Source organism: Hipposideros armiger, unplaced genomic scaffold, assembly GCF_001890085.2.
Source record: "Hipposideros armiger isolate ML-2016 unplaced genomic scaffold, ASM189008v1 scaffold_37, whole genome shotgun sequence".
Classification (NCBI taxonomy): Eukaryota; Metazoa; Chordata; class Mammalia; order Chiroptera; family Hipposideridae; genus Hipposideros; species Hipposideros armiger.
In genome coordinates, this window is record NW_017731387.1 from 4,930,862 (window position 1) to 4,943,147 (window position 12,286).

The window sequence follows — 12,286 nt, forward strand, 5'->3', positions numbered from 1 at the left end:
AGTGTCCAGTGCCAGCTTTCTGTGAATGAATAAGCCAGCCTTGCATGGCCCAAAATTTTCCCTCATCCTCTGCAGAAATTAAAAACAAAAGCTAACAAAAACACCAACTAGGCGGGTGGTCTGTAGAAGTTCCCCCGGGAATGCTGGGGCTTTGAGGGGCCTGAAAGGTCCCCTCATGATGCCCCATGTGACAGACGCCTCTGGCCCCCCGAGGGGTTCTCTGTGCACAGGAAGGCCCCGGACTCACTGTTGCTGCTGTTGGAAGGACCCACCCTGCAGGGTGTCCTGGGTGGGTGCCCCCAGCTGGTAATGGCAGGCTGGGCATGCACAGGGAGACCTGGCGTTCCCCACCGCCCCCCTGGAGGCTGCGCAAGGGCTGGGACAACTTGGGGACAAGTGGACTGAGTCAGCGGCCCTGTTAGTTCAGAGGTGCTGGAGCTCAGTGCTGAGTGCCAGGGAGATGGGGACCGTCTACATCGGCTTCAGTGTCACCTGGGGGGGTCAGAAGAAACCCACACTCACATTTCAAGCCTGCAGGTGGGGTGCTCAGGCTACAGCTCCGAGCCCCTGGGCATGGCTTTAACCGAAACCCGCCATGGCCGCTGCCAGGCCCTGGGGGCCAGGGGACCCCTGAAGTACAGCCGGGGCAGCCCGAGGCGGGGAAGCCTCGATGGGCCCAAGACTTTGGGCAGCGGGGCGGCCCCGCCGGTTCCAGGGAATGGAGCTGTGATTCCAGGCAAGACCGGCCAGCCAGGGCGGGGCCTCTGTGTCTATCTTTAGCCTCCTTTGTATTCGGGAAATTTCCTCGTCTTCCTGGGCGGGTGAGGGGAGGAGAGGTTCCCCAGGGGCCTTTCCCGTCCCTTTGGCACTCTCGGCCTCTTCTCCACCCAGCCTGGGGCAATGACTGAGGTGGACACAGATAAGCATTTTGCCCCTGGAGAGCATGGGGAGCTCCTTCCCGGGCCCCCAGATGCCTGGGGTCTTGGCCGCCTGGCCCTTAGTGCCCAGCAGTCCAAGTCAGGGCCAGTCAGTGTCTGGGGGCTGTGCTTCACGGGCACGAGGTGCCCTGAGGAGTGCTGCCAGGGGGGCGGAGGGTGCGGGGAGGGTGCTTCAGGACGGAGGAAGGGGGCTGAGCCTTGTCCAGCCCCCACGGTGTCAGGAAGGCCGCTTGGCTACCTGATCCCATGGCCAGCAACCCTGGAGGTGTGCGACCACCCTCACGCGCAGTCCTGAGCGCTGAGGCCACACAGCTAGGAAGTAAAGGAACGGTCACGTGTGGGAGTGCAGTTTTGTGCTGTGTCCGGTAGCCGTGCAGCCGCCTTTCCGCGGAGGCTGCCTGCCCGGGGAGGCTCAGCCCTCCTCCCCGCTTTGCATTCTTTTGTGCTGAGGTCTGGCTGGCAGCTTCGGTCAGGACACGGGCAAGAAAGCAGAAAGGATACGACCAAGGCAACTGGCAATGAGTAATCTGTGTGTCCTGCTGTGCTCCCTGAGGTTTGGGGTGCGAGAGGGGTGCTGGCGACTGGTGCCAGCTCCTGAGGGCAGGGGGCTCGGGGCTCAGGGGCCAGGCAGCTGGGGCTGCTCCACGTCCAGAGCTTCACCCCCCAGTCACCCCTTAAACAGAAACTGCGGTGGCTTTTCCCACTTCCCCTGGCTGGTGTCACGTCAGCCTGGGGCTTGGCTCCCCACCCACCCCCTCAGGGCTTTAGAACCAGGCCCCAGGCCCCAGGACCCTCCCGCCCACCCTTCTCTGCTCGGGGATGAGACCCCAGTCGAGGTTTCTGGAGGGAACAGGCCAGTGTGTCAGGGACGCTGGTACCTCGTGCCTAAGGTCACTTGGGGAGGGGCAGGCAGGGAAGGACGGGGACTGCCCTCTGTGGCTTTCCCAGCGCCTGCAGCCTCACCCCACCTCTGCCCGGCTCTTCGACTGCCCGGTGTGTGACCCGGGGCCAGGCGCCCTCCGTCCGCGGGGTGACACGCCAGGCCACGCGCGGCCAGGTTTTCTGGAATCATCCTGTCTGCCCACCACCACCCACCTTCCGGCCTGGAACTTTCGCCCCTCCTCCCACCTGCCGGCTGCTCTTCACGGGGTTGGTTTTACGTCTGCTGAGCGCCTCTCACACCTGGGTCAGAACCAGAGCCAATGGGTGGATTTCTCTGGCGTCACATTTCTAATAAAGGAGCAACGTCCACATCAGTATAGCCATCTAAACCGGGAACAGGTGCCTCGGGTGGTAGTGACCTCCCCGTCAGTGGAGGAGTGCAAACAGGCGGCTCGTCATCAGTAACACATGCTTCTGCATATTAAGTAGGTGTCTGGCACATAACAGGCGCTCAGTAAACATTTGTTAAACAAACACCAACGCGGCTTCCTCCGCTCCTGCCGTGTGTTTGTCTCATACAAATTAAGGGTTTTCTTCTGATGGGGCCAACCAGTGGGGTCCTGAAAGCTATTAAAAGGGTGCTGGCTGGGGAATCCTAACCCCAAGGGCAGTCCCCAGGTGAGCAGGAGAGGTCCCCGTTGCCCCCCAGAGAGAGGAGCACCTGGGGCTGGGTGTCCCCCGGGAGCCCTGGGATCTGGACGGCAGGTGGCACCGTGCAGGCCAGAGTGTGGGGTTCCTTGTAACACTCCAGTGTGGCAGCCATTCCCGTGCCTGAACACGCCAGCCTGGCCGCAGCTGTGCCGCAGGAGTGAGGACAGGCTTGACGTGTTTGGAACACACGCTGTCGGGGAGCCGGCCGCCACCCCGGGAAGAGCGAGGGTGAGACGCCCAGGAGGGGGCTGGAGGGGGGGCTGTGAGTCTCGGCTTCCTCACCCCCCCCTTCACTGAAGGGATTTAGGGGTCACGGGCCAGGTAGGATTTGGAGAGCAATTCTGGACCTCTTCTTACCATTCATTTATTCTTTTTTTCTTACACACGCACATCAAGCATTTACTGACGCCAGGCACTGAGAACGCAGCCGGGAAGACGGCCCGGCTCAGCAGAGTTCAGTGAGTACGTGGTCTGAGAGCCCCCGGGCCAGTGTCCCCTCCCTCCGTCCCCTCCTGCAAGCTGCCCCCCAAGGCTTTGCAGAGGACCCCCACCCCCCTTCATTCCCCACCACCATCAAATTCCTGCCTGCATCCGAAATCCCCGGGAGAATATGCTGGAACACGACCGTGCCTCCCCACCCCGTTCTGACCGGGCAGAGAGCAGTGGGCCTGGGAGTGTGCATTTCAGATGGGTTTCCTACCGCCGGTGACCCCGGCACCGCAGTGAGGACCACTGGCTTAGGTTACGGCAGGAGTCCTACCTTAAAGCTTCCGCATCCCATCATTCACGTGACAGCATCCTCGTGGCCCCGCAGGTCCCGGGTCAGACTCACCCTTACCGAGCGGACCGCAAGGCCCAGAGGCCCCGTGGCGTCCCTGTCCCTCTTTCCGGTGAGGCGTCCCCACAGCCACAGCCATGCCATCTGGGGTTCAGGTCTCAGGCGCCGCCTCCGTCAGTCGAACGGGAACTCCAGGAGGGCAGAGGTCGTGCCCGTGGGGCCCGCTGTCTCCCGTGTGTCTCAGACAATGCCTGGCACACAGCAGGAGCTCACGCAGCATTTGTAAACTGAGTGAATGGCATCACACGGCTAGCTACCAGCAGGCTGGCACCAGGTCCCAGATCCCCAGGTCCCAGTGCCCTGGGCCCAGGAGCCCAGAGCAGGCAGAGTTGGCACAGAGGATGCACCGGGTTGGGTGTCCTCACCTCCCCTAGCCCTGGCGTGGTGCCAGCTGCAGGCCAAGGGATGTCCCCATCCAGGCCTAGCGCCCTGGCAGGGGCCAGGCTTGTCCCAGAATGTGCGGCCTGCCTCTCGGTGCTTGTTTCCAAGTGTGTAGGTGATGGTGGTGCCGGCCTCACAAGTGCTTGTCAGAATGAAACGGGTCTCCGCAGCCAGTCGCTCACACCTGAGCAGTGCTTTCCGTGTGCCGAGGGTGTCCTGGTGACGGGGTCACCTGCTTCCCAGATCCCAGGGCGAGCTCAGCCCATCGTCGGGATAAGGCTGTTGTTACCTCCACGGTACAGGTGGGGAAACGGAGGCGCAGAGACGTCAGGCGCGTGAGCAAAGTCACACACACACACAACCAGTGGGGGCACAGCCGCCGAGGCGAGAAGTCCAGCCAGTCTGGTTCCAGAGGCAGCTCTTAGCGGGCGCCTGGCATCACCCAGCAGAGTGTGTCCTCCTGGGTGGCACCTGCACATCCGCCCAGAGGCCCTCACCTGGTTCAGTGCCAGGGGACAGCCCCAGCCTCTGTCCCACCTGGTCCCACCTAAGTACCTGTCCTGCAGCCAGCCGTGGGGACATTCCCAGGGAAAAGGAGGGGGAATTCCTGCGATCTTGGAGAGACAGTCCCAAGGACAGGAGAGGCTCGACGTCCTTCCAGATTGGGGGCCTGCCTCGAGCTTAGTCCAGAGAGAGGGCTCTTCCTGAAGCAGAAGCGGGGACAGGGGGACATTTCGGGGACCCGTGCGGGGCACCCTCAGCAGAGGTGGCGTGACGTGGCAAGCACACCCCCATGACCCTTGGCGTCCCCGGGCTGCCCCTCAGCCGGGTCCAGAGGTCTGGGGCCGGGCCTGGGCAGCCAGGATGGGTGGGGACAGTGGCGTGAAGATGGCCTGAAACCCTGTCACTGAATGTCTGCTTCCACCTAGTGGCCTCTGACGTTCCAACCGTCCCACAGAACCAAGGAAGCCCAGGGGACAGCACAGCAGTGCCCCCTCAGGGACCAGGGTCACCCGAGCCCTCTCTGTGCGAGGGACTCTGTGGTGTGACAAAGGCATGTTCGTGAGTGCAAATGAGCAGAGGGTGACACGTCACGGTGCTTCTCTGAGCCTGGGTGGTCATGTGGAGATCACAGCAGGAGGTTAGCACAGGGTCGGCCCTTGGTGAGGGCTTGGTAAATGCTGGCGGTGATGACTCTGTTTGCCCAGAAGGCCACACCTCAAGGTGGGAGCTGGTGCGTTTCGGTGACAGCCATCTAAGTGCCATGGAGTTTGCTGGGGGGCAGGACCCGCCTCAGTCCGGGGGTCAGCTCTGTGGGAAGATTAGGGACGCACAGCTCTGCGGACGGACCCCGTGATGCTCAGAATGAGGGTGGGTGGTCCTCGCATCTGCTATGGTCCTTCCAGCACCCCTTCCCGAGGATGTGGGACATGGGGGCGCGAGTCCTGGCCTCTCCCCTGCCATGGGGGCCGGCTTGCTGGTGGCAGTGAAGGGGACCGTTGAGCCCTTGGTTGATCTGACTTCTGGATGGACCTCTGTGGCTTCCCTGTGATGCTCTGCACCCCAGACAAGCCCAGTCCTGCAGCCGCCTGGGTCTCCTGTCCCCACAAAAGGGAGCCAGAAAGGTGAAAATTTAAAGGGCTCCAAATGCTCCCCTTCCCTTGTCAGAGGGTGGGTGAGTCTGTCCCCTTTCTTCTCTTTCCTTGGGACTCCCCTGTCACACAGCGTGTCGGGCGCCTCTGGGTGGGACGGTGGCTTTCCCAGTCAGGAGGTGTCCTAGACAAGCCACTCTTGTACACTGGACGTCTTGGGACACAGCAGCCTCTCAGTCAGCATTTGCTCTTGCACATGTGCACCCCCCTGTACCCGGATCAGAATGTGGTCTTCTAGGCTTTCGATCGCTCTGCTCTGTGCCGTCAGGAGGCCCCAGAGCACGCGCACCTGCTGACAACAGCATCGAGTTAAAAGCTCCTGGCCTCGCTCTGCAGCCTCGGGGCTGTCACCCCACAGGGCTGCTGTGAGGCGGAAAGGGGCCTCGTAAGAGCTCAGGGGTGACAGCGCGCGTTGCTGTCTGGTTTCCAGCGCAGGGGCTGCCTTGGGACTGTCTCCTGAGGTGGGGTCCTCAGTTCCGGCCCTGCCCCTGCTCTCTGTGGGACCCCAGGCAAGCCATGTCCCCTCTGGTTCAGGGGCTAGAGGGGGTGGCCTCTGGGGACCGGCAGGTCTGACATGCTGTTGCTCTGGGGGGGGCCTGAGGAGGAGAATCCTGGAGGGCAGCAAAGAATGCTCTGTGTCCAGCAGAGGGCCCTGCCCAGCCCGTGGCCGGCGGGGTGGGAGGGAGCAGCTCGAGGCCACTGGAGCGGGCTGGCGACGCCAGACGCCTGACTGGGGGCGGACCAAGCAGCCAGCTGCCTCTTTTGAGTCCGCCGGGTGCCGGGTCCCCGGCCCTTACCTGCTTTCCGTGGAGCAGCTGCCTCCTGCTCGTCCGGCCATGCGGTGGCTGTGGCCTCTGGCCATCTCTCTTGCTGTGGTGTCGCCTGCGGGGCTGAGCAGAGTCTCTGGGGGTGCCCCCCTGCACCCCAGCAGGCGCAGAGCCGAGGCCCCTGAGCAGCAGAGCCGGCCCAAGAGAGGCACCGAGGACGAGGAGGCCAGGGGGGTGCAACAGTACGTGCCCGAGGAGTGGGCTGAGCGCCCCCCGCCCGTGCACCCCGCTGGCCTGCAGCCCACCAAGCCCTCGGCCACCAGCCCCAACCCAGATGCGGATGGGGGCACCCCGGGCAGCGGGTCGGAGCCACGGGGCAACCTGACGGGGACGCCGGGTCAGAGGCTGCAGATCCAGAACCCCCTGTACCCCGTGACTGAGGGCTCCTACGGCGCCTACGCCACTGTGCTGCTGGCCCTGCTGGTGTTCGCTGTGGGCATCGTGGGCAACCTGGCTGTCATGTGCGTCGTGTGGCACAGCTACCACCTGAAGAGCGCCTGGAACTCCATCCTCGCCAGCCTGGCCCTCTGGGACTTCCTGGTGCTTTTCTTCTGCCTCCCTGTTGTCATCTTCAATGAGCTCACCAAGCAGAGGCTGCTGGGGGACGTCTCCTGCCGCGCCGTGCCCTTTGTGGAGGTGAGTGTGTCCTAGTGGGCGGCAGCGGGGGGGGGTGCGAGGGTGTGCAGGACCCCAGGGGCTGGGGCGCTATCCTCCTCCTCCTCCTCCAAGCTGGGCAAGGGCACCGGGTGGCATCGATCCCTGGTAGCTCCCGGCTGAAGTCGGCAGGCCGAGAGGAGTGGGCAGGTGTGCGGGCCCTGGGTCCCGGCCCGGCGTGGCCTCCCGGTGGGGGCAGCTCGAGGCGGGTCGCGCCCCTTCGTCTGTGCTTGGCTGCCCTCTGCCTGCCTGAACCCCGCGCCATCTTTCAACCAGGAAACTGCTCTGCCCTTCGTGTCTCCTTCTACGTCCCCTGTGCCCACCACCGCCCAGCACCCCCGGCCCCTTCTTTACCCTCAATATGCTGCCTCCCAAAGCGGCGTCCGCAGGGAGACCCCAGTCTCCTACAGACCCCCAGCTCACTCAGTGTCCGCTCCCCGTGCCTGCGAGCGCCTGCCTCACTGTGACCGCGTCACCCTGTCACAGCACCAGCACCTCCGAAGTCCTGTCTGATGGGCAGTCCTGGTCCTGGTCCTGGTCTTGCGCTGGACCTGGGGGAGGGGCTCTCGTGCCAGCTGAGTCACTGACGCTGGGTGTCACTGGGCAGCTCACATCTCCCCAGTTCCCTTATCTCCCCACCAGGGAAGTGGACCGGACGGCCCTTCCCGCTGGTCTAGTCTGCAGCCCTCAAGTGTCCCCTGTCCTCAGCTCCAGGAACTGCCACCTTAAGACAAGCACATGGGTGCTGGTGGGTGTGTGGGTCACAGAGACGCGGCTGCAAAAATATACTGATAAGCGCGCGTGTGTGACACGTAGCAGGGCCGCTGAGCCTGTAGGGAGCCCAAGCGAGCAAGTGGCCTCTGAGTCTTGGCCGTGGGGGGTGCAGTCATGAGACCCCCCCTGACTGAGGCCCCCCGCGCCGGCTGAGAGGGAGACTGTGTGACGTGGTGACGTGCCTGGGAGGAGAGCGAGCCAGGCCTGGGCGTGAGGACACAGGTGCTGGTCTCGGGTCTGTCCCCTCTCTGACCATTAGCGGTGACTTCGTATTTGGAGAGTCTGGGAGGCTCAGCCGCTGGTCCAGCCCTTACCTGTCCTTCCAAACCCAGGGAGGCCCCCAGTGGTGGCCCCCAGACCTCAGACCTGAAAGGAGACCTCACAAGGGGAGAGCCTTTGAATGGCAGTCATCCTGCCCGCTCGGTACCCAGGTGAGCATAGCGGGCTGCACACCGGACTTTGGAACCGGACTTAGGAACCCAGGCTCTGCCCTCAGAGCCGAGTGGCCTTGTAAGTTCCTTTCCCACCCAAACCCCAATTTCCTCATCTGTAAATTGGGGGTGATAATAATAATAACCATAGCTATCCGAATGCATTCTTGAAGGATTAAGTGGTGCTTAGGATAAAGTGCTTAGATTAAAGTAGCTCCATACATGGCGGTCCTTACCGGGGAGCAGTCTAAACGCAGGAGGGGGGCAGGGCAGACACATGGACCTTATTTGCCTGTGGCTGGTCAGCGAAAGCCTGGCCCTGCCTGACTGTGGGCCTCAGCACGCCTGGTACAAAGGCTCTGGCCTGGACCCTCCCAGCCGCCCCACACACTTCCTGGGGGACAGAGGTCATCCAGGAGCTGGCAGAGCCCCTCCCCCAAGGGACAAAATGCAGGGCCCCCGACCCTTTTATGGGGGCCTCGGTAATGATACGAGATATTCTGAGATGCGGGAGAGCTGGGGCTTCTCTCTTAGCCCGAGGCTTCTCCTGGGGGGGCCGGGGGCGCCTCACAAAGTGCACGTGGTGGCCGTGCTAATGAGCTGTGGCTTGTGTCCCAGCCGGAGAGGGGACAGTGTGGACAGAAGGGGGATCTGAGCACAAGCCCTGTGTGGTCGGGGCGGCCCCGTCTTTATTCTCTCTGGCACTTTCTCCCCGCTCCCTGGCAGCTTCCTCTTGGCTCACAGGACGATTTCCCTGTGGGCTCAGTGACCGCGCGCGGGGAGGGTGGGCACAGGCCGCTTCCCCGCACAGCCAGGCCTGGCCTTCTGCAGAGAGGGTGAGAGTGTGTGCGTGAGTGTGCATGTGTACATGAGTGTGTGTGCGTGCGTGTGAGTGTGAATGTGTCAGTGTGTTATGTGTGTACTTGAGTGTGTGTGTGCATGTGAATGTGCATGTGTGTGCGTGTGAGTGTGAAGGTGTGTGTGTGAATGTGTCAGTGTGTTGTGTGTACATGAGTGTGAGTGTGTGTGCACGTGTGTGTGAGTGTGCATGTGTGCGTGTGCATGTGTGTGCATGTGAGTGTGTGAATGTGTTCATGTCCACTTGTGAGTGTGTCACTGTGCTGTGTGAGTGCTCATGAGTGTGCATGTGTGTGGGTGTGCGTGTGAGTGTGCACATGAATGTATGTGTGTACATGTGTATGTGTGTGTGTGTGTGTCAGTGTGTTGTGTGAGTGTGCGTGTGTGTGTGCGCGCGTGTGTGTGTGAGCCACGTTCCTGAGACCACGCACTCCATGCACATAATGGGGGCAGGAATGGAACGACCTGCAAACACCAGAGCTTTGGGGTCTCTGTCTTCATTGCCTAGAGCTGCTTCCCGAGTCTCGGGGAGCCTGTGGGCCTGTGGGGCCAACACTCCCCCAGCCGAGAGGCCCAGAGCTGTGGGAAGTCAGGCCACCTGCTGCGAGTGGCCCTCACCTCTGCCACCCCCAGGTCACTGCCCGAGGACAGTCTCTTCTTGTGAAGGGGGCTGGCTGGGAGGACCTGACGACGCACAGGAAGTGCCTGGCGTGTGTGACGTATGCGCCCCCCGCTCACTGCCCAGCCCCCGAGGCCAGGCGTCTTCCGGCCCCCGGTCTGACCACAGCTTCCTTCTCCCCCTTGGTCTCTGCCCAGGTCTCCTCCTTGGGGGTCACCACCTTCAGCCTCTGCGCCCTGGGCATCGACCGCTTCCACGTGGCCACCAGCACGCTGCCCAAGCTGCGGCCCATCGAGCGGTGCCAATCCATCGTGGCCAAGCTGGCCGTCATCTGGGTGGGCTCCATGACACTGGCTGTCCCGGAGCTCCTGCTGTGGCAGCTGGTGCGGGAGTCGGCCCCCAGCATGGGCACCGTGGACTCGTGCGTCATGAAGCCCTCGGCCAGCCTGCCCGAGTCCCTGTACTCGCTGGTGATGACCTATCAGAACGCACGCATGTGGTGGTTCTTCGGCTGCTACTTCTGCCTGCCCATCCTCTTCGCGGTCACCTGCCAGCTGGTGACGTGGCGCGTGCGCGGCCCCCCGGGGAGGGAGCCACCGTGCCGGGCAGGCAAACACGAGCAAGGTGAGAGGCAGCTCAACAGCACCGTGGTGGGGCTGACCGTGGTCTACGCGCTCTGCACCCTCCCCGAGAACGTGTGCAACGTCGTGCTGGCCTACCTCTCCCCCGGGCTGACCCGCCAGACGCTGGACCTCCTGGGCCTCATCCAGCAGTTCTCCGCCTTCTTCAAGGGGGCCGTCACCCCGATTCTGCTGCTGTGTGTGTGCAGGCCGCTGGGCCAGGCCTTTCTGGACTGCTGCTGCTGCTGCTGCGAGGGCTGTGGGGGCGCCTCGGCTGCCAGCTCCAATAGCAAGCTCAAGACGGAGATGTCATCGTCCATCTACTTCCACAAGCCCAGGGAGTCGCCCCCGCTCCTGCCCCTGGGCACGCCTTGCTAAGGCCAGGCCCCACGGGAGGCCTGGGACATGGGCAAGGGGGACAGCAGGGGGCGGCCACCCCAGCCTGTCCCGTGTTTCTGTCCCCATTGGTCTGGCGAGGTGGACGGGTCCCTCCTGTTGCGGTCTGGGCATGGCCAGGCCCCAACCCCAGCAGGCCCCCCTGTCCTCTTCCTGGTGGGCAGCAAAGCTTCTAGGTCCTTAGAATTGCCCAGAAACTGTCCCAGCAGCTGGGAGCCAGAGCTCGCGCAGGTCTGCCCCACTGCCCAGCCCCACTGCCGCCTCTGCCTGGCGCCTGGCTCCACGGTCGCCGTGTCCCCGCTAGGCCTTATCTCCCTGCCCCCACCAATCCCAGGACGGGGGCTCCCGGGAGGCCAGCCGCCTTGGCTGTTCCCTGGACGCCTCCTCCTCCTGGTGCCGTGTCTTTCCGGGGGTTTCCCTCCCTCCTCCTCTGACCGACCCTGGGTCGTCCTATCCTCACCCCCTTGTTAGGTGCCCCCCCACCCCCATAGAAGGCCTTTTGAAAAACAATAAACTAGGTGGAACTACCCTGTGCCCACTGGACTTCCTCAGGCCACATCCTGGCAGCGCCCACATGCGCTTGGGCCTTCCCAGGTGGGGGGTGCCCGCTGGGAGCCCCTGTCGTTCAGTTAGGGCAACAGCCTAGCTGCCTGTCCCCTGCCTGACCCCACCCTGCCCCCCACACTCCCTTCCCACAGCTCCTGCAGCTGGTCCTGCCCTGGGCATCACCGCCCCCCCACCCCGCCTCTGGGTCTCCCTCTGGGGCCCCTCCAAAGGCTCCCTTAGCCCTGTTAGCCTAGAGAACTGGCGCAATGTCCAGCAAAAGGGACACTCAGCGTAGGCCACCGGCTACTCCCTGCCCCATAAGCCCAGCTATCTGCTGTGAGGTTCTGGGTCCTACCCAGGACAGCTGCATGGGCCTCAGAGGGTCCCCAGGGCCCAGCTGGTGCGGGGCAGGTGCCAGGGCCCTGGGCACCGCTGTCCTCTGTCCACCCCACCCACACCCCTTGGCCGCAGCCTGCCCTGTACCCAAGCCTCTCCTGGGATCTGAACAGCCTTGTTCTCACTCCCTGGAACCCACCCCCAGGCTGGTGACGCCAAGAGGGAGGGAGGCTGTTGCTAGGCGACGGCTGCCCGGGCGGGCCCTCTGTGCTGGGGAGGGACACCCACCCATTTCTCAGCAGACGTGTTGCCACAGTGACTGAAGCCCCAGCTTTGTCTGTAGAAACTTAAAGGGGGGGGGGCAGGTTGGACAAGGGGCCAAAGGCAGGCTTGCAACTTTTTTCACCCCCACTGTCTCTCTGCCATCCCTGCAACCCCCCCATCCTGGATGCACCAGGAGCTTCCTATGGGACGAAGGAAGGGGGCCTGGGGTGCACTGAGGTGAAGCTAGGATCTGGGGACAGCTGAGGCTGGAGGGCTGCCGGCCGGGCAGGGGGACGCCTGAGCATCCTGTTTGGGGGCCTCTTCCACAAAGGATGCCCTCTGCCTCTCCCTCCTGCTGGCTGGCAGCTCAGAGCTGAAAGGGGGAGGTGGGAGCCCCCAGGCCCTGCCTCCGCTACCGCCCCCAGCCTGCCAGCCTGAATGGCTCACAGAACCATCAGCAGGCCAGCGGGTCTTGGGAAAGAGCCAGTGTCCCCGCAGCCTGGGCCATTCGGAACAACGTGGGGCTTGTTGCTCCGAGGTCCCAGGCGGGGGGCGGGGG

The 12,286-nt window shown here is 63.5% G+C and overlaps 1 protein-coding gene and 1 long non-coding RNA gene across 2 annotated transcripts; one reads left to right on the forward strand and one right to left on the reverse strand.

Moving 5' to 3' along the window:
- Positions 1 to 6,038: 6,038 nt before the first annotated feature.
- GPR37L1 (G protein-coupled receptor 37 like 1) lies at positions 6,039 to 11,109 on the forward strand. The gene is made up of 2 exons (XM_019638090.1): positions 6,039 to 6,865; positions 9,763 to 11,109. Exons 1-2 carry the CDS (start codon positions 6,239 to 6,241, stop codon positions 10,561 to 10,563), a joined length of 1,428 nt encoding a protein of 475 aa, XP_019493635.1. The 5' UTR covers positions 6,039 to 6,238; the 3' UTR covers positions 10,564 to 11,109.
- Positions 6,779 to 7,317, reverse strand: LOC109380493 (uncharacterized). The gene is made up of 2 exons (XR_002123503.1): positions 7,238 to 7,317; positions 6,779 to 6,876 (listed from the first exon to the last, which is right to left on the reverse strand). It is a non-coding gene; the product is annotated as an uncharacterized LOC109380493 (long non-coding RNA).
- Positions 11,110 to 12,286: the final 1,177 nt, after the last annotated feature.

Bases quoted from the DNA above. Each gene is read 5' to 3' on its own strand.
- GPR37L1 (XM_019638090.1), top strand. From the start codon at position 6,239: ATGCGGTGGCTGTGGCCTCTGGCCATCTCTCTTGCTGTGGTGTCGCCT. The intron at 6,866-9,762 runs GTGAGTGTGTCC...GTCTCTGCCCAG, and splicing joins GCGCCGTGCCCTTTGTGGAG to GTCTCCTCCTTGGGGGTCAC.